At 37.9% G+C, this 24,322-nt stretch overlaps 1 protein-coding gene across 3 annotated transcripts in view; it reads right to left on the bottom strand.

The window, feature by feature from the left end:
- tcf12 (transcription factor 12) overlaps positions 1-14,268 on the bottom strand; it is a 73,106-nt gene extending 58,838 nt beyond the window's left edge. For 2 of the 3 annotated variants that reach the window (XM_032523071.1, XM_032523089.1), the window contains exons 1-4: positions 14,076-14,268; positions 13,224-13,312; positions 12,883-12,955; positions 2,744-2,817 (exon numbers count right to left, since the gene is read on the bottom strand). In XM_032523071.1, the coding sequence (XP_032378962.1) occupies positions 2,744-2,817; positions 12,883-12,955; positions 13,224-13,295 (219 nt within the window). In that variant the 5' untranslated portion in view covers positions 13,296-13,312; positions 14,076-14,268. Of the gene's footprint in view, positions 1-2,743; positions 2,818-12,882; positions 12,956-13,223; positions 13,399-14,075 lie in introns of all 3 variants that reach the window. The other variant, XM_032523081.1, reaches the window with a different exon arrangement.
- Between the last annotated feature and the right edge of the window lie 10,054 nt (positions 14,269-24,322).

Below are 24,322 nucleotides of genomic sequence, written 5' to 3'. Positions count from 1 at the left end.
TGTTGAAACTAATGAAAATGACTATCCCTACATTAGCTGTGATATAGCAAAATGAATGAAACTCAACCCTTAACGTTACCTGTTTAGGAGGAAATTAGTCAACTCAGTGTCCTTTTAGGATCTAAGCTGACTCCTTTTAAAACCATCTCCAATATTTACCCACGTTTTACCTCGTCTCTGGTTATGCAACCTCAGAAACATGGTTTTATTTTTTAGGTCAGCTAGAATAAATCTATTTCTGTTGATCCCATAAGTTTGTTTGCTGCTTCCATGGCTGTAATGCAGCTGTAACGCGCTGGGTTTGCGTTTTTACAGGCATATCTGGCAACAGGGCCCGGCTGTCAAAATGGGCAGTTGACACCAACACACTGGCCAAGACACATTCTGTGAAAAGGAAATTTTAAAGGAGAAAATATTGGCTTTGGTATTGTTGTCAGAAAACATAGTATTTATTTAGTAATTTTTTTTTAATTAAATACAGTAAATATATTACATATTGCACCTTTAAACAGCTTTTACTGAGGTTCTATAAGAAATGCCACTCACTTCCTAAAGCATATCAATATAGGTATATGCAGCTGTGTGTGTGCCATGTGCTTGTTTGCGTGCACGCCTTATGGTGGTGCAGACAGCTGTCTGCTGGCTGATGCTGTGCCTTGCAATGTCAGAAACACTCATTTATATGCACCTGGAGCACATATATCTCAAGCGTCTCTGTCTTATAATTCAAATCAAGCTGCCTATGTTACTATAGCCTGTAGATGTTCATTCGGGAAGGGCACAGAGAAATAAACAAGGTAACGCACCCGGACTGGCTCTGACATTTAAATGAAATCTAATGGAAAGTGACAGGAGATTGACATTAAATGAAATTCATACAGGGCATCTAGAACAACCAATGTGTGAGGGACAAACAAACAGAGGGAGAGCTGTTCACACTTGCTCACACAAACAGTGCGATGTTCTCACTTTAACAGAACAATTGAGATGCAGATTAATATTCACAATTTCTTCTATATTATTATTATTATTATTATTATTATAGAAATACACACTTTTTGCACTTTTTGGTGCAACAAATGTATTTTGCATTGTCCCTGTTAAATATCAATAATATAGTCAATATAAATAATTTGCATTGCATTATGAAATTCCCATTTTCTTTTTTTGTGTACATTTGTGATCACTAACACAATGTCATATTATAACCTGGAGTATTGAGGCTGCACAGGAGACATGCCTCCTCCTTGTATAAAGCAGGATAAAATAAATTGTGACAAATAAGGGTTTAGCTGTGCTACAGAAAACTACAATCTATGTGTCGGTGTATCCCCTCTTTTTCAGCATTGCTCATACTTTTTTATGACCATGAATAAGTTGGTGCACTGTATTGCCTCTGGGTGCATCCGTTTTCTTATTACTAGTGCATATAGTGGAACCATGTTACCCCGAATCTAACAAGAGTCATCAAATAGTAGCGGGGTGCCATTTGCAGTGACAGATACAATTTATTGTAAATACTGCAATATCTACAAAGATACTGAGCATGTGTAAAACCTATGAGCCCAGGATTACCAGTGGAAAGAAGAGCTTTCAGCCATCATGGTTTTACTGTAGTTTACGGCAGTTTACTCCCGCTGGAGGTTTACAGGACGACTGGCCAGTAGAGGAACAAACCAATGGAGATCTACCAAATGTAGGTCAGTAAATCCCATTCAACCCCTGATTAAAAACACAATCACCTGCAGTGTCACTGCATTGGCTTGTTTACCCACTGTTGACAGACAGTGTTCAAATGCACAAACAACAACTGCTTTTTACTGCCAGTGCCTGCCTAAAAGATACACTATTCAAGGTGAAACTAATGGTCGGTAAGTCAACAGAAGAGTAAACTATTTTGATATTATTTATTTCAGCAGGTTTCTATCAAAAACACCAAGAACTCACTGGTTCCACATTCTCAAATGTGCTGCTTCTGTTTGATAAGTTACTGTAGATTAATTATCTTTCTGTTCTGGACAGTTGGTCATACAACATAACACTTTGGGGAGGTTGTTTAAATTAATTATTCAATTAATTGGTTCATCAAGAAAATAATTGGCATATTAATCCAAAATGAAAAAAATCCTTAGTCAATATAATTCGTCCAAAATTATCAGTGATGTTTTAAAATTGAAGACATTTTTTGGGGTTTAAAAAATCCAATAGAGAGCTGGGATTTAATTTTGGGGGTGGAGGACCCTTAAATTAACTTTTGTTTGTTCATTAATTGTCCTTTTTATTAACACTGTTTACCCATTTTACATTATAATGATCAAGAGTGAAGACAATCCCTCAAAGGCACCACAACTGATCACATGCTAACTGCTGAATTTGTTTTACAAAATGTAACAGTATCAACATATAATTTAAGCAAAAACCTTTTAACAGACCTCTACGACTAAAAAGAAGCTTGTTCCCACTATGATATCAGATTGCATTAACTGATTTCCCTGCTAACTGTATAACATATTTGGTTCCACATATACAGTATATCTATAAAAATCAATTCTACCACCCATGGGAACATTAACTTTCTGTTACAGAGAACTGTTTCTATTACAGGTCATTCAACATGACTGGTAGTCTGGATAAAGTGGGACTATAACATTGTAAATGTACCGGTTTAACGTAATGAGTGTTAAAATGATGTGCTGTGGAGCATAAAAGTCTTTCAGAGGTGTTAAGGTGAGGGTCATCTTACCCGGGAGGACTCATAGGAGGGACTGGACTCGCCACCTGGGGCCCAAGACGCTTGGTTGGTCCGCTCATCTATACCTGTCAGAGAGAGAGACGCACGACTCAGTCAGCAAGTCAAGGTTACTCAAATAGTTCAATGTACACACAGCATATCTATATTCTCTGTATTTGTCTCACACACACCCTGTGATTGAGTTCACCGGTGTGTTTTCAGTTTGAAACATTTGATATGGAGAATCCTACACTTGATACAAAGATGTGCTTTTCTGTTACCTTACAAGATAACGAGTGAAAAATGCTTGTTTTTCTATATAAAATATTTTTTAAATAATGACAGTATAAGTAAAATCAGTCAATCACTTGAAAATTAATTGGCAACTATTTTAATAATTAAAAGAAAAACCTTAAAGTCAAAAACATTAAAGACGTGTCAAGTAAACATTCGTTTGTACCAGCTTCTTAAATCTGTGAATTTCCTCTGTTTATATTATTGTAAATTAGAAATCTTTGGGGTTTGGATTGTTGGTTGAACAAATAAAGATGAAAGAAAGATGACAGAAGAAAGATAAAAGGTGAATTTGTCATGTTCCACTTTTTTGCCCCCAACTTTCTGACATTTTATTTTAAAAAAATAATAGTAATTAAGTTGCAGCAATAATTAGCAGCCAAATCAAACCCTGAAATCCACTTGCCTTCATCAGAGGTGATCTGCATACAAGTCGGCAATGCTACAAATAACTAGAAGGGCATGCTTATGTTAAGGTCTGATTAACATCTCACTCAAGTAAAAACTGTTTAAGTAATGGCATTATCTCATGATAGGGATTTTACTACATTTGGTAATTAATAAGAAAAGTGACTAATCAAAGGTTAAGCTTCATGTCCAAAAACATATATATATTAATTAATAATAAACAGAAACTGTTTTATGTGCTTCAATGTACCAAAATGAATTTAAAACCCAGTTTGGTTGATGATGCCAGGCTACTTCAAAAGCTGGCAAAAAATGACAAATTTATGTTTTAAATTAAAAAAAAAACCTCTATCTTCAAATGCCCAAAACGAAAAAAAAAAAATCAAAACTAAACTAACGCCAAAGCAAGCCTTTGGGCATTTTTTAAATATAATTCTGTTTTTAAAAACAAATCTATGAATAAAGTTGAAAAATTGTGCCTAAATGTTGTTGCGTTGAAACAATATTGTTGCAGTGAAAGCCAAAGAAAGATTGTCCCTTTTGAAAGTCACGTCTTCGAAGCAATAGTTTGTATATTTTTTACTTCCCAATAAAATATAAAATTGAAGAATTGTGTGGAATATAACAGTAAAATAAATAAAAATAATAATAAAAAATAAAAAAAAAAGCAATAAATGCCAAATTCAATGTCAAGTACATTTTTTACCTAAATCACAAATTGGTGCACTGGGGCCTCTAGTAGCAGGGTAAGGAAACAACCCAAAAAAAAATATTAACCGACGAAAAAAAACTTTAATAAAGCAGAAGTCATCTGCACTGCAAAGCCTTAAATTCAGTAAAAACTCGTGGGCGTTTTCCGATTTAAGCAAAACAAAAGCCACAAGCAGCTTTAACGAAAGTGCTATAGATTCCCTTAAGGGTTTAAATGCAGTTTATGGTCTTCTTTCTTCACTAAGACATTAAAAACAATTTTGAATTTTAATTCAAAGAGAAAAAAAATGAAAAGGGGGTTGATGTGGTTTTAGGATTGTAAAGGAACATGTCCAACGAGAGTATAAATTCCATTTTGAATTTATCATTTGTAAAAATATATTTTTTAGTATTTTTTAGATTTATTTTCCCAAACCTGTGCCAAACAATTCTTATCAAAAAAAAAACATCACTGAACCAGAAAGTGTGTGACAGTTCTCTTAACCAGGAATCACGCTCCAGTGAGCAGAGATAAGTTTCATCCTGACAAAAATGTTGTTTTGCTGTTAGCACACAGCAGATTCATTTCCTCTTTAAAAAGTCTGTGATAGAGAAACTTGTGTTACTAATTTTATTACACTTGTGTTACTAAATAGCACTTGGGTCTACACTGTGGTACTGTGACAACACCGATGTGACATATTGTAGCCCAACTGAGGCCTTTTTACACACTGAATGTAACAATGGTCAGTGTTTGCTCTCTGGGCCACTGGCTGTCATCTGGTCTGATTACCATCTCCTACCACGGCTCAAGGGTCCCCTCTCTTCTCCAGGCACAGACAGGCTGCACAATAAGATTACTCACTGACACAAGAGGAAAAAGGGAAAAACACAAATACACTGTCTGTAATTTTAGGTCTAATGAATTGGAGAGCCATTGCTGCTCGGCTGTGAAGTACTCTGTGACAAAGATGCACAAACTCATACACTAGGACTTCCATTTCCTTCTCACACAGTATGCTCACAGCTATAATCAACAGTTCTATGAACACGCATTTGTGTGTGTGTGTGTGTGTGTGTGTGTGTGTGGGGGGTTTGTGTGTGTGTGTGTGTGTGTTGTGGTGTGTGTGTGTGTGTTGTGGTGTGTGTAATGTTTAATAAAAAAACAAGGAATTATCTTCAAACTCTGGGGCTGAACTTTTAGCCTAATTTCCTTACTGTTTTGGTTTTACGTCAGACATAGAGTATATAGTTTGTCTAACTATTCTCAGCAACCATGTTTTTAGTAGAAAACTATCAAAAGCAAATTATCATAAAAAGCTCAGATAACCCAAATGTACCTTACAGTAGGGATAGGGGAGAAAAAAAGAAAAAGAAATCAATACAGCCTAGTATTGCGATATTTTTAGTGGCAACACTATCGATACACAGGTGCCAAGTATCGATCTTTTATTGTATATGTGTTGGTCAGTTTGTCTGCTTGACAATCCCATTTTGCAGCAATAAAATTGAAGTGAGACGAACAAACAGAGGAATGTATCTTCTTAGAGAAAACAGATTTTCCTTTTGGGGACATCATTTGAAATTGGGAAAAATTAGAAGTTGGAAAAAAAGTTATAATTGCAATATATCGTTGATATTGTAATTTGTTTAAAATCGCAATAATGTCATATCGTAAGTATTGTGATGATATCGTATTGGGAGGCGTCTGATGATTCCCCCCCCCCTTACATGCCTAGCACCAAACTGCAGGTAGGTAGTGTTGCTGAATATTTGATGAGCGTACACTAAGTTGCCAGTTTATTAGGTACACCTTTAAAAACGAATGCAGTCTAATAAAGTAATGCAACATATCCCATCTTCATGAAGGTTGTAATTTTTAAGTTTTTGATGAAACGGTTTAAGAAAAGTGTTGATTCAACTTTATAGTGATGTCAAATGATTGAGTATAGATCAAATATCAGAAACATCTTTCAGTTGTAGTCATTCTGTAACAAAGATTCACAAGAAACATAAAAATGTATACCGAACATCTGATGGGTATTTTTTAATTAAGACGAATAATAGTGAACCAGTATGGATTTGTAGAATTTAAGGACAAAAAAATTCCACTGTTGGTAGAGATATTTGGCTACATTTTGAGTTCGTTCCAGAGGGCAAACGGTGAATTAGAGGATGTAAGAAAGTCTCTCATAAAAGACAGCTGCACTAGACGGAGACACCTGAGGGAAATGTTCTTGCTTGGTCTCGGTCACTCCCCACACTGCTTTAAGATTCAATATTATGCATTTACTTGACTTGTCCGGACATGCAATCAAGTTTGGGTTGAAACTTATAACTAGTCTTGTAGAGAGCATGCAGATGATTAAAAAAAAAAAAAAAAAAACGTAATTAGAAAAAAAATATATGAATTTTATTACAGGCTATATGGTGGATACATTTTGTATCCTTGAACGTCCTGAAAGTATCATGATCCTCAAATGTTTATTTATCCGGCATTATAGGTCTACAAGTATTTGGACTGCTGGGATGTCAGGATTCAGGACACACAAGCAATTTAAGTCTGATTGATTAAGTCTGTCTGTGTTAAAACATCAAGATGAATAAAGTTGGCGTAATGATGCCACAGTTGTAAATGTCCTGTAAACCTGATCTAATGGTTTGATAAACAGAGCAAGCACAGAGATTTGCTATCATAACTGACTCTTACTTTTTCACCGTCTCTGCTGGGTCATTCATAAACCGGTGCACCTTCCCCAAGGAAGCTCCCAATTCAGTAAAAAGTCATCCAACAGAAAGACCGAGGTCTTCTCATGCGACACGGCTAAAGCATTGCAACACCTTACCTTACAAATATTTGGGAAAAAATAAAGTCAAATCAGGTTCATTCATTCACAATGTCACCAACAGTGATCGTGCCATATCCAATAGAACACACAGTCCCACACTGAGAAGACGATCTATTTTCTCCATTTACTGTCAGGGGCAATTATACGTAACCTGTTGGTTCAATTAAAATGAACTCTGAGACCAGAGTAGCAAAATATACACATAAGAAGCATTAAAGTGCAGAAACTGCTGTAAGTCAACAGAATTTGATTTCCCCACATGGGTCCATGACGTAGCGCAGATGACGTAGGGTGACATTAACAAAACTGTCCAATCAATGAGTTACCTGTCCCGGTCAGTCTGTGTAACTTCATGTGTACTCCTCTTGGTTCGTTTATATAAATTCAGTCAGAACATGCAGATCACCAGACCAACACTCAAATGTAACAATGCAGAATATTCTGCCCCTCTGTTCGGACCAAAACTACAGGTGTGAAAGCAGCCACAGAACACATTGTGTATTAAATTATGAACTTACCAGTGTCTTTATTGTTGTTGAAATCAATCATTACATACATGGAAAGTAGAGTGATTATCTATATATTTATTTATTTTTAATTCATGAGAATCAGATCTGATTATTATTTACCACAAAACACCTCTTGGATGTTTGGTTATTCTTTTGGAAGCTGAACTGTATGTTTTATATTAACGAGAGACAGAGAAAAATTACAGACAAACACTAAATTGGCTCTGAATAATACAGAAAAGTATAATAAAACATAAAAGTCAAAAGCCCCAACAAGATATAAAAACTATTACATATTCATACTTAACATAACTATGAATGTGATTACATCAAAATTCAAAGTGGCCCAACTATTTTACTCAGGACAAACGGTTAAACAAACTTCACAATATAAACACAGAAACCCTACTCGTGTTTTCATTTGCCTCCAATAAGCTCTGAAACAACATTGAATACATTCACAAGGAAACAAAGATCAACTTCAGTTTGATTGGGGAATCTATGAAACCCCATTCCTTCTGAGATCAAACACTTCCCGTCACTCAAACACTGTTGGCAGCAAAACTACAGGGGTGAAAAAAATAAAAAGGAAAAAAGAAGCTTCTGGTCCGGGCGGCATCTTGAATAAAATGAGAAATGAGAAACGTCAGACATTTCAAAACTAGTTAACCTGATTCGAAGCACGAGTTTCCTATGACCAAAAATAAATGTAAAACCCTGATGTAGCGTTATTATATATATTTATGAGACTATGGAAATACATAATGTGTAACTTCTACTGCAGTGTAATTAGTTCAAGACCTGCTTCCCATGCCTTTAAAACAGACCACATTCACAATCTGGCAAACGTTTAATTGATGTCCATGTTAATGCAAACAAATCCTAACCACCCCCCTCCTGCTTTGCTGACTTACAGAGAGCTTTTGACCTAATTTAGTTTCCTGTATAAATGAACTGAGAGCAGTGCTAATGGTAAAAGCAATGACTGCATCAAACGTCTATACAAATAACAAATGTGATGTAAAAGCTAGACTGAGAAGAACCAAACCGTTTTCACAAGGTCACATGGCGTTGAGATGTCTCAGCCCTCCATTACTGTGTATTACATTTTATTTAGAGAAATATTCTGCACCAGGTCCTACATTCCTGGAGAAAGAGGCAACATTCCTCTTATTTGCAGAGAGACAGAGAGAAAATGCCCACTGATGTGTATGTCACAACATTAGCTAAGAGATAAACATGACTATTATGATCTATTATGATGGGCAACACTTAGTAAGAAAACAATGGCCAGTAGCCTATATCAACACTATTATTGACATTTTTACACAAATCACAAAGAAACAACATCAGAATACAGGCAAAGAGATAAAAAGTGTTACAAGAATCAATAGAAAATGAATGTCCATGCATGCCAAGAGTCACTGTATCTCCAGTGTCCATAGCCACCATAATGTACAGTAATAGATTTGTACATTACAGCTGGAAATCCACAAATGTGACCCAGGGACGTGTGTGTTTTAGAGCTTAAACAATTCAAATAAATTGTACATAGAGCCATAAAGGACTACACAAATCAACGTGTACTGTTATTTACAATAAGCAAGTACAATGTTGTTGCTTTGCGGGTTGGAGAACTCATTTCACATACACATCACTTTCCCGTAATGAATTTAAGCAACATATTCAATTAAAGCTATCTTTATCTCACAAACAAAAAGGTGAATCTGTCAAGTAAGATCCCCAAAAAGAATATTTTAGTGATTCAAATCTTATAATGGATCATTTAATAATGTGTTACTAGTTTGAGAAATGATTCACATCAGTGATCTTTGGTTCACCCATCAAGCTGAACTCAAAGTGAGGCAGTAGAGAGTAGCTGTGCTTTTTAATTTTGGGATCCAACTGACTGACAAACCAACCTACACTCACTGCTGGTCACAGCTAACAAATGCACCACTGCAAACCACTAAATGAAAATCACCCATTCAACAGCAGCCATCCACTGCCCCCACTACAGTCAATGGACTCATCAAATTTGCATCATCAACACAGCTGGAAGGGAGAAATGATGACTCTCTGTTAGAGACACTTTGGGTATTTTTTCCAATCCATCTCTCTCTGGCACACTTTTGAAGGCTCTTGCCTGTCCCTCTCTGCCTCAATTATCTGGCTATGCCCAGCTGAGATGCAATAATCCAAACTCTCATTCCCTTCAATTTCCACACTTGTGTCTGCACACTCACTTGCCTTATGTTCACAATCACTTATATAGGTGCTCCTTCCCTTTCCTTGAGGATCAGAGACACAGGAGCACATACTGTGGGCTGAAGGAAGGAGGGGTTTTACCCACTATCGGCCTGTTACCGCTGAGGTGAAGCAGTTCATTTACACATTAATATGTGATTACGTGATACAGGTTTGGTTTTATTGGATTGCATCAGATTATACAGGTGTCCCTAATAAACTGGTAACTCAGTGTATGTTTTCTAATAATGAATAATGAAATGTTTTCCCAAGCCAGTACTGTATGTTGAGTGATTTCTGAAACACATTGTGTGCAGATAACCAGATTGCATACTGACTGTATACTAGAACAACCATCGATCTCATCCATGTACTGTATTTAGAAGACATTGTGGTGTGCTTTATGATTTTAAAGGGGCACTATGCAGGTTTTTTTTGCTTATTTTATTTTAACTGAACAGCTTCGGAGTCATTGGAATGGTTATATGACTTTTTTTTAGTTGAATGGTTGTCGTCACACTCCCCCCTAGTGCCTGTGAGCGGAAAAAACCACCCTTGCAACTTTCGGCCAGCGAGTCGTCGGACTTGGCGTCAGGAAGTCTCGCAATATAACGAATTGCTTCACGGCACTGCACATATACGCCTACTCAGGAACTGGCTAACAAGGTAGCGATGGAGTTTTTTCCCGAGATTTTCTCACTATCGTCATGGCTGAGCCAACAAAAAATAAACAGAAACTTAGGAAAGCATTGTAAATTTTAAATTGGAAACAGCAGATTGCCCGAGTGAGGAGTCAGATCCAAGTAAACATAGGAGCTGCCAAATATCTATTCCGAAGCTGTAAGGGGAGCTCGATAGAGAAATCTGCGAGCAAAAAGCGAAAAAATGGTCAAAACTGCATAAAGTCCCTCCAATACAGTATAATGTGGACATCATGTGGACAGCCACCTTTAGTTCCGGGCATTGCACTCTGTGACTTCTAAAAAAAGACAACATCAGCACGACGCTTTTTGTGTTTAACAGAAAAGAATTGGGGACTGTCAGGAGAATCCAGTGTTACAGCCTAAGCTTACTGTCAAGACTGTGTGTTGTCTGGTGAGCAGCTTTGTTCTTAGGTTAATGATTTTATGTATACATTATATTTATAATATCTTAATTTCCTATAAAGATTTTTGTTAGAATTTTACTGTGATTTGTCTTAACTGTTCTTTAGTTGACACTATTGTTGATGTCATCCATAGAGGCCTGAAAAAAAATGTAGTAAAATTAGTTTTAGAAGGCAGTCAAAATACCCAGATTGTTTTTGCTGACGCACAATATTGTATCCACATATGATGGTTAGTATGATGGTGGATACATTTAGTTATAATGGAATGATTTGCATAACTTTTCATTCTTAGACATGACCATTGTCTTAGACTACATTGACACTACGTATTAGTTTAAAAAGAAATATCTTTTGCTATGTTCACGCCTCGCGTATACACTACTCGGGGGTTTCCGAGCTCCTAAAATGGAGACATTTGGAAACACTGCTGCCCCTGTTTTGGTTTGATACGCCAGGGTTGCTTTGTAGTCTGGACGGGCACAAACGCAGACCTTTGGAAACAACGCCGCATCTCAGTCTTATTTGTTAGGTAGGCTTACATACAGTCCAAGCAAGTAAATTCCTGGTCTTACTTTTCGCCATTGTTGGCCTTTCTCCAAAGAATATTCTCTATTTTCAATTCATACATCCTTTCAACCGCAGAGTAAGACAATCTGTTTCCTGTTCACACCAGCACACGCACAACATATATAACATAAAAAGACAATTTTGATACGGATCCCTGAGATTAGTATTGAAAAAGAATTGTTGTGAAGCTACATACCGAGTGGGACATTTCACAGTGTAAAATTAAACTTATAATTGCTGTATAACTTGTGACAAACTATATTAGTTTGACATTTCTGTACTACAATTTCTCGTCACTTATTGGCCAACATACATTTCATTATAAACTACAAGGGGCTGCAGTTAGTGGTGTTACTAAGCTGCATTCATATATATATATATATATAGTCCACAGGTGATTAAAACCACCTCTAATATGATTCTTGAAAAACAAGCAGAAACATGATAGTATGAAGCCTTTGTGACATTAATACAATCATCTTTGTGGGAACCTCACCAGGAAGGTGTGACTTTACAGTACAGTTTCCTTGTTTTACTCAAGAGATCACACACCCACACACAACATCCTCCTCACTAGAATGATTAGGTATACTAAAATGAATCCTCAAAACTCCATAGTTCATGCGAGACAGCTCTGTTTTCGTTTCTTTGTCTTTTTGTTCAGTTTCCACTAAGAGGGTTTTTCCTTTCACAGATAACTGACTACAACAAGGCTTTGTTGATGCACACAAAACATGCTCTCAGAAAACATAATGCTTGATTGTTGACTTTCTCTAGTAGCATATCAGACATTAGATGTGCTTCGGATTAATGCCCTGTAGCATTTATAGCTGGGCAGCGATCCAAGAGCAGGAAATCTGACCTCTTGTTGTTAAAACCAAACTATACACCAGGAGGCTCATAGATCAACAAAAAAAGACCAGTAATTTGTGGAAAAGACAACTGAATGTGTGTTTGTGTATATGAGGGCTATCAGAGGTACTGGCCAATTATCAAATTGCTACACAGAAAGAAAAAAACACTACAGAATAACTCAATGAGAGGATGTCTCACCCATTAAAACTACAATTCAATTCATAGCTAGCTCCACTTCTGATGCATCTCACTCAGACATATGAGTTAACCTAATAATAATTGCCTCCAACACATCTTATAGCAAACCATGATAAGAAAAGACTATCTGTGAACACTTGACACTTAATAACACACTATGATCAGAGCAGCCAAACCATGCAAGATTTACATCTTATTGCATCTGACAGTAAACGGTAAAACATGATTCACCGTATTACACCATGATGCTAATTAGTCTATGGCCTGATCTGTGTTTTGTCCTACATCTTTACTACACTTTATTCCAGGTGGAGAGCCCATAGAGGCGGGAAAAGCATCACATGCAATGCAAGACTTGAAACTATAAGAGCAGAAACTATAGGAGCAGATCAAAGGGTTTATTGAAATAGATTTGATGGATCTTACCTGATGCAGTGAACTGACTGCTTCCAAGTGTGGTGGGCCTGTTCTTCGCTCCACTTACAGGTGGAGAAAACATCTAAAAGGAAGAATATGGACCTACAATTAGAGCAAAGTCTCAACAGTGTACAAGCAACCACTCACAGAATCTGCTGCAAATATCCTGAAAGCAGGTCATTATTTTCAAAAATCAAGGATAGTTTGTCAAATCATATTAGCCCACACTAATAGGAGTTGATCAATTAGTCATGCTTTAGCCTATTTGTTCCTCACACCTGTAAAAGCCCTCAGAGCAGCATGGCACCAAGAGGTAAAGAATAAAAAAAAAGAGAGAAAAGCGTTCCTACCGCACTAAAATCCAGCAGATCACTTAATTCCTTGTCTGTTCCGAGAGCGGCAATCCGCTGCTGAGGATTCATCCTGGCGATCTAGAAACCTGAAGGAAACAGTGACAGTCCATCAGGTCACAGCGTGGCTGCTTTATTCAACAGCGGAGTCACAGGAAATGACCATGGCCACGAGCTAATTGTTATGGATGCAGAATAAAAGACCATCACTTGGAAGTAAAGTTGACTCTGGCATTGCTGCAAATAGAGACAGTGACCGTTCAACCAGATTATAATAACGCTAGATTAAAGTAGTGCAACCATTTTGTGTACACCTTTAGTTTGTTCATACACTGCGTTGATTAAAGACAGATGAATGGATGGCACAGCTTGCAGGACCTGCAGCATCGCAGTAACAATGTTTCTCTGTAGTAACACAGACATTTATGTAACTCGCTAATGAGGTTGTCACTGACAATGTTAATGTCAGTGGTTTCTGTGGCGGACTCTCCGACCATAACGATGGTTAACATTTGCTGAGGGATAGGGGCATTACGTCCCTTAACGTTAGCTAGCTGGCTAACGCTAGCTGCAGTTTCTGGTTCATTTGTATGGAAAATGGCTAGCAACCTCTTGCAGCGGTGTTAGTCAATGCAGACATTAGTGTAGAGAAGACCGTTTTCTCCAACGAGTGAAAAAAAATAAAAAATAAACTGTGTAAGCTACTGGTTCAAAATAAGTAACTCTAAAAAACAAATATTTCAAATGACCATCTGAATCTCCAGTTCCAGAATACAAAACGTAGGTCTTTCTCAACTCCCAACTTCTTTCACTGGTCCGAAAGCTTTTGGTAAACTCCGACTGATATTTTACCTTTTTCCGATTAAAATCCCGACTAGGGTGATCTGGTGAAGACTCCCTTTCTTGCAATACGCCTCAAAAGAGCGAAATTTGGGTTTAAACGGCAATACCTGGGTAAAATATCCTCTATATATATCAGTTACGAGTTTCCCTTAGGCAGACATTTTTGGTTTGCAAAAGCCTCGGCACCACGATGACATTGGTTGTTGTATCCCTCCGCCAAGCACAGTGACATGATGGTCCCACACAGCAGGAGATGCTGCGGGAATCAGAACGCACCGCCTGTGTCTCAATGTATTCATTTTTGAATAAGTTAAATTCAAAACTTGCAATGAATAATTGTTATGTTTGCATCTTAATTCTCACAAAGCTGTTATTTCTTCATACTGTGAAATAAGATACATGTAATATATTTGTTGTAGGCTAAATGACTGACATCATCACCATGGTCATTAGATATGGAAACATGCTTCATCAAGTTGAAAGACTTTATTCTCTTACAGGCAATATGTTCTGATTTGAAATTTCCATTCCGGTCCAGAACGTTTGTTTTTGTTGGGCATCACTACCCATTTACCCACAGAACACAAACACAACATGCTGCAACCATGGAAGCAGCAACCGAACGATCTGGATCAACAGATAAAGATTCTACACGACTTAAAAAACCTTGGCATCTTTCTAAACTGTTGCATAACCAGAGACGTTAACAAACCAAAAAATATTGAAGATGCATTTGAAAGATGGAGACAGCTTAGAGCCCAAAATGACTTTAAAACGGATGCAGAGTTGGCTACTTTCCTCCTAAAGAGGTAATGCTAAGCATTGAGCTTATTTATCACGGATAGGCCTACTCACAGCCTACTCGAGAACTTTACTTGCAAAAATGTCTTTTTGAAATACAGCCAATGAAGTGATTCTAACGCCCGTCATCATAATGACCAGTTGGTACACTTTTTGCATTTTCCATGACCACACCAAAACTAGGGATTGAGAAGACGTGATTTTTCATATGGCATTTCCTTTACTTGTAATAAGTAGTTAACATTTGACACAGTTAGTTCATAAACACAAGAAGCGTTTTTGTATCACAGTAGGCCTTCAGTTGAGACACCCATTCCAAATGAAAATATTCTAAGTGTCTGACAACATTATGGAAAGGATCCTTACAGAGATAGACCTTTTTGTAAAGATCCTTTATGTTTAACATGAAACAGCTCAGAAATCACCAACACCAAACTCTCCAGACTCCATTGGACTCTCAGGCTCTCCTCAGGCTTTAAGCTTCGGACGCAGAGACGGTGCATCTGCAAAATGGTCTCGGGAAGGAACTTGTTTTGGTGGAACATTTGATCTCTGCAAAAGATAACGCCACGTACAATATTAAAAGAGGTTAACTGTTCACACAATACAGCAACGTCAGCTATTAGCCGGATACATGGTTAAATGTAGTTTGCTTTCATCAGTGTATTGCCGTGTGTAGCTTGCTTCCTCAACAGAAATCCCTCCAAACGTTGTGTTAGCCGTTGTGTTAGTCGTTGTGTTAGTCGTTGTTAGCCGGTTTGTAAGCCACGAGTGAGCCATGAACATGATGTCAGTCTTCATCCTGGAAATGGACTTCCATTAATCCAGACTAGCCCATTCTTAATGGAAGTGAGGTTTGTATCCAGTTAGTCTATATTGACGTTTCACTTCCGGGATAGTTCAAGTGCTGCTGGAAATTCCGCCTGATGTCCCTCTTTTCAAACTGGATGTCCCACACCTTCAGCTTTCTTTGTGTTGGCTTTCCAAACTCCAGTCGATTTGTGACTACAATGGTTAACTGCTTCTCAGATCTCTGCAGGGTAAATCGAGACAGCTTGCTAGACTATCTGTCCAATCTGAGTTTTCTGTTGCACGACTAAAACAACTTTTAAATGTACACACGTTCCACCAAAATAAGTTCCTTCCTGAGGCTATTTTGCAGAGGGAGCAACAGTGTATCCAGGGCTTGGCGCCCCCCAAGACAATCATAATTGGTTTAAAGAAATGCCAGTAAACCAGAGCGCATCCTGTGTGGACTAGCCAGACCCTCCTCTAAAGTGCTGTGAGGGAAGGTCTGGCAATGTAAGACTAGTGTCCAGTTAAAGGTCCATGACATGGTGCTCTTTGGATGCTATGTAGACCTTAGTGGTCCCCCTAATACTGTATCTGAAGTCTCTTTCGCAAAATTCAGCCTAGGTGCAGAATTACAGCCACTAGAGCCGGTCCCACAATGAGCTTTCCTTAGTATGTGCCATTTCTGAGTCTGTAGCTATTGAGGAAAAGAGAGGGGGGGCAAGGTGGAGGCTGGGGGTGTGGCCTTGACCAACTGCCACTTTGCTCGTTTGAAAGCCATGATGTCTCTCCCTCATGGGTGGGCCAAATTCTCTGGGCGGGCAAAGCAGAGAAAGGGGAGGTAACCAGATTTCAGATTGGCCCACCTGAGCTTTCATTTTCTCAAAGGCAGAGCACGATCCCCAGGGCTGGTTTACACCTATCACCATTTCTAGCCACTGGGGGACCATAGGCAGGCTGGGGGAACTCATATTAATGTTAAAAAAAAACTCATAAAGTGACATTTTCATGCCATGGGACCTTTAACTTATATTGAGATTGTGCTTGTGCTTTTATTCTGAAGGGTTCAGAGCACAAGTGGTGTTGTGAAAATAATCAGTCTGCGTTTCTAACATAAACTACAGTCTATGGTTTCTAATCCAATAAACTTTTTGTCAAATTTAACCAAAGAGGGGAAAGTCTGAAGAACACAAATTAAAAAATAAGGTGGAATGAGAGGTGGAAATTTAAGTAACTAATTACAATTTACTCGCATTAGTGTAGGCGAATTGAGTAGTTTGAATGTACTTTTAAAAGTAGTTAATTAAAATCAGTAATTTTATTTTTTCTTAAAGCTTTAGTGTATAACTTTTTAAATTAATAAACGTCCGTTACATTCAAGCCATTACCAAATGAGTTGCTACAAAGCTAATTAAGACCATCAGCTCCACACAACTCTCTCTGTATCAGTATGGTTGTTGAAGCCATTTCTATGGAAATAATCTTTAAAGTTTATTTTTGTAATATCTGACAAAACCTGTGTTTAAAATAGAACGTAGCACTCACAATGGTTATGTTCAGAAGATTGTTCGCTCTAAGGCTCTGACTTATGAAAACTTTATAAACAGCCACGCAATTGCATTTTATTTTCAGATTGAAAATACCGCCTTACCAGCACTTGTTGCACTTTTTCCAGCACGGGTGAGACCAGGTCGCCTCAGTAGGTCGGTCTCGCAGGCACTTTTTCCAGTTCCCCCATACAAAAACAACTTTGGTCAGAAATCTTTTTTTTATATATATACAAAGATTTGGAATGACATTCCGTATCACATCAGAACACTATCATCCATCACATATTTCAAAAAGGCATACAAACAGCTCCTTATTAACAGTCACACTTGCACGCATTAATTCGTTTATGTATTGTCCAAGCCTTGTTTGCCCTGTCCATACTTATCTAGCCCAGCGGATGTCTTATATAAATGTCTTTGTCTTTATGTAACTGTATTGTTTTCAATTTATTTATTTTTTTTACATTGATGTCTTGAATTAATGTCTGTCTTGACGTGCTGTACCCATGTTTTGTTTCTGCAGAACAGGAACCTGCTGAAAACCAGTTTTTAAACTGAGTCAGGCCCGTTTTTATATTGTAATGTAATGTTACTTTTTCTAACTTTCCTGTACAATAAATATATGAAATTAAATGAAATGAAAATTGTGGCGTCAGGTGATTTTAACACTCAGAAGCTCAAGTGAAGATAATTACCACTTCAGAAGAGGTCATCGTGTTTTTTTAATCCTCCGTGTCCTCCTTGGCTACTAGCAACTGCGTGGAGGAGGGGAGAGGGGCGTGTGCCGATCCCGCTTGTAGGCTGTTATGCATCTGACAGTGTTGTTGTCATCACATAGAATTCCTCATGGGGCGACAGAAACTATACACTATAGCTTTAAGTATGTTTTGTCTGAAGTCTTGTAGGCTACAGTTTAAATCGCATCCATTAGGCCCTACTGAGTGAATAAAAGTCAGACACTTGAATGTGGCTTGGCTTGAATGTAGAGGGCGTTACTATGACATAGTTGCGCACTATAGCTTTAAGATAAAGTTCATCCAAGTAATAGTACTTTTACTTAAGTATAATATTTTTGTACTCTTTCCACCTCTGGCTATGAATAGGCAAGTTGAAATGTAGGCCATGAATACAGTTGCTCTTTTTCTGCTTAACAGGTCGGAAACAGTTTTCTTTGGGAAACGGATCTCCTCTCTGCCTGTTAGCTTCGCAACAGCAACTGTAGCGACAGTTTGCCCACAACCTGACGTTGGCTAACATTGCATTGCTTGTGTCGTTATTCGCTGTAGGCCTACTATCATGGTATTTTCCGTACACATTTGCGAGTTTGTTAAGATTGTGCTTTTATTCTGAAGGTTTCAGGCCAGAAGTGGAGTTGCTGTTGGCGGAAATCAGGCGGGCATTTAAAAACAAGCCATTTCAAAATGATTGATATGCAAAAAAAAATGAAACCAGTTCATCGATTTAAAGAAGGTCTGAGAGCACGAAAGGCAAGCGACCGTCTGCGAGTGACAACAAGGATAAAAATGTCTCACAGCTTCACACGGTGGAGAAAGTTAAAGGAGTAAAAGAATCTACGAACAGATAGAGACGTCGCAAACTACCGCTTGAACTTGTAAGTTTTTGGTGCAAGCCCCATTAAATCAAGCTTCGGATATAATAGCGCTGCGGTACCGCGGATGTAACTGGAATCGACGCTTATAAATATAGCAAAGGCTTGCAATATAAAACAAAAACAACACTAAAAGTAGATCCTGTAGTTGTCACATAACTTATGTCTAACTTTGAAATGCATAGTCGACATGTAGCCTATACATAAACTGTTAATTTAAAACAGGAATCACAGGATATGGTTAAAGTAACGTTAGCGCTCTGTTTCTCATGACAGCTCAGTATATCTACAGGTGTGTTCAGGGTCACTAGTGCGTATTTTCAGCCCGACCATGCGATGCTAAAATGTGCCAGTGCCTACAAACTTCAAACTAACAGCCTGTAAACATATGTAATATGTGTAAATACAGCACCTTAGTGTACTTAAACACTTCCCATTTTTCTTGAAATGCTCGTCAAGACCACCGTAAAACACAGTACAGCGTGGTCATTCCACTGTGTGGGGACTACTTTTTCCTCCGCGCTGGCGAGAAACCAGACAAGAGGACTGCTGTAAAGTTGGGTTCACATTGGCTGTCGCTGTGGCGTGTTAATGAAAAATTGCCTTTTAGTAGTCTGTGACAAATTTAACCTTTCATTACCTCCAGCAATTGCTTTGTGGATTTTTTTTTAGGTGGTTGATAATTAAAGTAGCATTGCATAGAGGCTAAAAAGCATTAGTGCCCCCCCTCAGGTGTATAGATAGATAGATAGATAGATAGATAGATAGATGCTAAAATTTGCTTATCTTTAGGTATGTGACCATTTTTTAATGAAGACACTTACATTTAACATCTGAGGATGCGTTTAACCAGACGTCTCATTTATAAACGTGGCGTACGCACAAAACAGGGCTGAAAATGTTCTTAGGCCTACGTCACTTCCCACGCAAAGGTTGTGATTTATAAAAAACAAACTTGACGGGAGAATGTGCGATCCTCCACGCAAACTCTGACCCATGCCTACGCACATTTGACAGACAGTGGGAATTGGCAACGCAGATGGTGAGGAGGTAAACTGATGTCAGACTGCTGAAAGTAAATGGGGGAAGAATGATTACTTTTAATATTTTAATAAGTATGCCTCACACGTTTTTCTCTCTCCATGTCATCCACGGTATCATGAAGCTAAATCCAGCTGTATTATTTGCACTTGTACTAAGTGATAATTGTTCCATGAACACCTTGTAAAATCCAACTCAAATCTTAAATCAAAGTGTGTTTCTATTCTCCAAATTTATTAACCAAAGCATTTTCAGAATTTTCAGAATTATCTTTCGTCACTGGCCATGGTGGGTGGTGACTTTAATGGTATAATCAATCCTCCAATTTGATAGATAGATCATGCAATTCTGTTCCTTGAATTGTCTCTTGACATAGAATCTGCAAAAACTAAATGCTGGAGATTTGATACGCGTCACCTGAAAGATGACAAATTCATCTCTTATCTGAAAAGTGAATTTAAGATATTTTTGTCAATGAATTCACAATCTACTAACAGCCCATCCTTACTGTGGGGAACTTCTAAAGCATACATCAAGGGTTTAATTATAGGCTATTCAGCCTCAAAAAAGAAAAGACAATTAGAAAAGCTACTAAAACTCAAAAATTCAATTCAATTTTATTTATAGTATCAATTCAAAACAAGAGTTATCTCAAGACACTTTAAAGATAGAGCAGGTCTAGACCATACTCCAGAATTTACAAGGACCCAACAGTTCTAGTAGTTCCTCCAGAGCAAGCAACAGTGAGAAAAGAGCTGAAAGATATTAAAAGTACATTTTGCTTAACATGCTACTGCTGCAGAGGAAATGCGCACAACAGGCTGCTCTTAATATCTTTGCTAACCCAACAAGCTAAGAGTGCTCTCCTCATCTCAAAGCAAAGGCTGTACGAGTATGGGGATAAGCCCAGTAGGTATTTATCTCATTTGACCAAAATTATTTATCTCATTTGACCAAAATTAGTGATTCCTTCAATTTTAGATGGGAATGGCACCCGCCCTTTTGATAACAAAAAAATACTGGCTGGGTGTTTTCCAAGATCTGGAAAATATTTTTGGTGTTACGTTGCACATGGACCCTCTTTCTGTAATCCTGGGTTACCCCAGTCAAGATACTATTGTGGATGCTAACTCTACCAGACTGTATAATATCCTCACATGTGCAGGAATGAAGAACATCTTTCTGTCTTTGATAAGTGACAAACCCCCTACTAAATCAAACTGGCATAAGATTATTATGAAATGCTTTCCTCTTGAGTACCTGACCTGTCTGCTTCACTCTTCCAGCACCACAGTGGCTTCAGTGCTTTTGAGTGTTGCCCTTGGCCAGCCTCTGCCTCTTTCCCTATGTCCCACTCATAGCACTCTACTTGTAACCTGACCATTTTGAACTTCGAGAACTGAGAAGTAAGTGTGTGTGTGGTGTGTGTGTGTGGTGTGTGTGTGTGTGTGTGTGTGTGTGTGTGTGTGTGTGTGTGTGTGTGTGTGTGTGGTGTGTGTGTGTGTGTGTGTGTGTGTGTGTGTGTGTGTGTGTGTGTGTGTGTGTGTGGTGTGTGTGTGTGTGTGGTGTGTGCGTGTGTGGTGTGTGGTGCGTGGTGGTGGTGCGTGTTTCTTATTTTATATATTTCCTATTCATTGTACTGGTTGGGTGCATGTGAAATGTAAAGGTGTATAGACCAATGTTGTACTGAGTGTTGTTGTTATCATATTGTTGTGTTTATATTAATATGCAAAAAAGTTCAATAAACTTTTTTTTTTATTAAAAAATTACAACTCATCTAATCATCTAAGGTGGCAGTATGGTTATTTCAGACAGATTTTGTCCACACTTTAAGAAACAAAGAGCCATACAAAACACCGATGCAAATATATTTTATCCTGAATAGGTTAAAATCAACAGGTTTTTGTCTATATTGTTGTGTACAAACTTTTTAGATGAGCTTTGTTGGTTGAGCATGTTGTAGACAGTACTGCTATTGCCGTGCAGTATATGTTGAAAGGTAAAATTGTTGCTGTTTTTTCAGTTTGTTCTTTTTGCTAATTCTACATCGTTTTGAAAATGGCCCACTCACTTTTGTACTGGCCCACCCAAAGTACTATTCTGCCTACGCCACTGCCCCAGACCAATGCTCAATCTCAAATCAGTTGAGCTTGGCTCGGTCTAGCGAAAGCCAGACCAAAATATCAGCCAATTAAGATAACAAAAAATGTTTAAACTTTTACATTTCAAGAGGAGATCTTTTGTCATATACGGAAACAAGGATTTATGGGGATCACCTCTGACCTGTATTATTTATTCCAGACTGCCACCTGTTGGACAAATTCAGATCACACAAACTTCAGCAGATGTTCTTCACTAATGACCCACCCAGATAAGCAAATTGTTTTAACCATGTTTTAAACATGTATTTCCAAGATTTCACAGATATTGGAAATAAACAAATTTAGTAAACAAGAGACAAAATGCAAACCCATGTTTCCCAGCTATGCAGTAATTTTACAACATTATAAATGTAAATGCTTATTTGGCATTTTTTGGCCCCTTTAAAAATGTATTTGCCCTATTTATATACCACCTATATCCACCATTATTCAAACTGTGTGGACTATACAGTGAGGGACATGGTAGCCTGTCAACATCGCAACATTTTTGGGGTAAAATGCGACATCTACTTAATTGTGGGCAGCGGTTAGTGGTCTTCCAAACTGAGTTAAGTGTGACAGTTTAAAAGTAGACACCTCTCAGTACAACACATTACAATTCCAGTATCTTAAAGTTAAACCAACACCTCTCTAAAACAGTTTCAACAAAAAGTGAACATTATAACCTTCAATATGTCATGGAGTTCAGCCTATTTGGGGGATTTTTATTTTATTTATTTGAACTTGCCCTCAGACCCTGGTGGGAAATCATGGCAGGTTCTGCTCTTGCTCGCAAGTACAGCCACGCTTTACACTGGAAATAACGGGTCTGCAATTGTTCATGTGGTGTGAAACCAAAATGCACATTGGCACAACAACAAATTGAAGCGGCAGAGATATCCAGACTCTAATATGGGTCAGGCTGTAGAATCACAGGATTCTCCATTTCCTAAAGCAACAAATAACCTATTTTTATTGGAGCCTCCCAGCCCGGTAAAATCCAACATCTTTTAAACTTCATGCTGCCAGTTTGTCTTGAAGCCCAAGATGAGATAACCTTGATGACATCACTATGACTTCAACAGGGTTATTTTCTCTAAATTGAAAAAAGCTCCTCCACAGCCTCGGAAAGCATCATACAACACTGTTCACAGGTTGAGAAGTGCTTACAATGAAATAAACCTTTACGTGTAATATCAGTGAAAATCTCTTGTTGTTGTTGTGTGGATGGATGAAACCTTATATTTGTAAAATGTACTGTTATTTTTATTCTCTAACATTAGATATTTACACAGCTAAAAGCCATATTTAGCATTATGAAAATTACTTTTTTTTTCTTTCTTTTTTTATACAGCGTTCCCATATGTTGGGTGATGTTAAGCTTATCAGTTTGGCCAGATCTCAAGAGAGTTTGTTCCTGAGACAGAAACAGGTCTCAAACAAAGTTAAAATTTTCTCCTAATTTGTCTGTCTGAAAAATGACATTTTAGTGTCAAAATGTTCTGGAGATTGGCTTTGTGAAAATGGATGGAGGATTGACCATAGCATCTACGACCATGGCAGAAAATCCTATGAAGAGCCCAAGAAAAATTTCTAGTGTGGATGCTCCACAAAAAAATGACACTCGCTGTTCGGAAGAAGGGTTAAGTCAAAAAGAAAGTGATTAACGGTGAGAACAAACACGGGTCACCTTTGGTGTAGCTCTTTCTCGTTGGAGAGCACTGGAATAAAAGAAGGCAGACATGGATGTCACATTACTGCTGTTGGACAGGTTGATATTTCTAAAATACTAGTGGATATTTATAAAACTTGCCTGTTGGCCTTGTGGTGACTCAACCACTTTTCCTTTTCTTTCCTTCTGCCCTTATTTGTTCAGGAAGACTTGAAGAGAGCCCTCCTGTAGGCGAGCTGAGCGATTAGCGCAATGCTCACCTGTAGGCAAAGACTTAAAAAGGACATTTTAAAATAAAAACAAAACATCTATAATTTGAATAAAAATGAAGTCTAATTCGATGCGTACTATGAAAAGCAATAAAGGTAGCCTTTATAATGCACTGTCTCTGCCTTCCCATACCAACTATTTTATGTTGTGTGTAGTTTGGTAAAATTATAGTGGGATACACATTCTTTCAGACTGCATTTTCAGTTTGCCATAAAAATGTATTCCCTCTCTATAATGCACAAATGATATATAGTATTTTAGATGCTACTGCATCTCTTCATCCTGGCCACTTTATTTTAGCCTCTAAAAATCCACGAGTAGGCTACTACGTTTCCCAGAATGCAAAGCGACAACATATTTACGCTCAGCGGTCACGCTCA

Source organism: Etheostoma spectabile, chromosome 1 (assembly GCF_008692095.1).
Source record: "Etheostoma spectabile isolate EspeVRDwgs_2016 chromosome 1, UIUC_Espe_1.0, whole genome shotgun sequence".
NCBI classification, from domain to species: Eukaryota; Metazoa; Chordata; class Actinopteri; order Perciformes; family Percidae; genus Etheostoma; species Etheostoma spectabile.
This window is presented reverse-complemented; position numbering and strand designations above follow the sequence as displayed.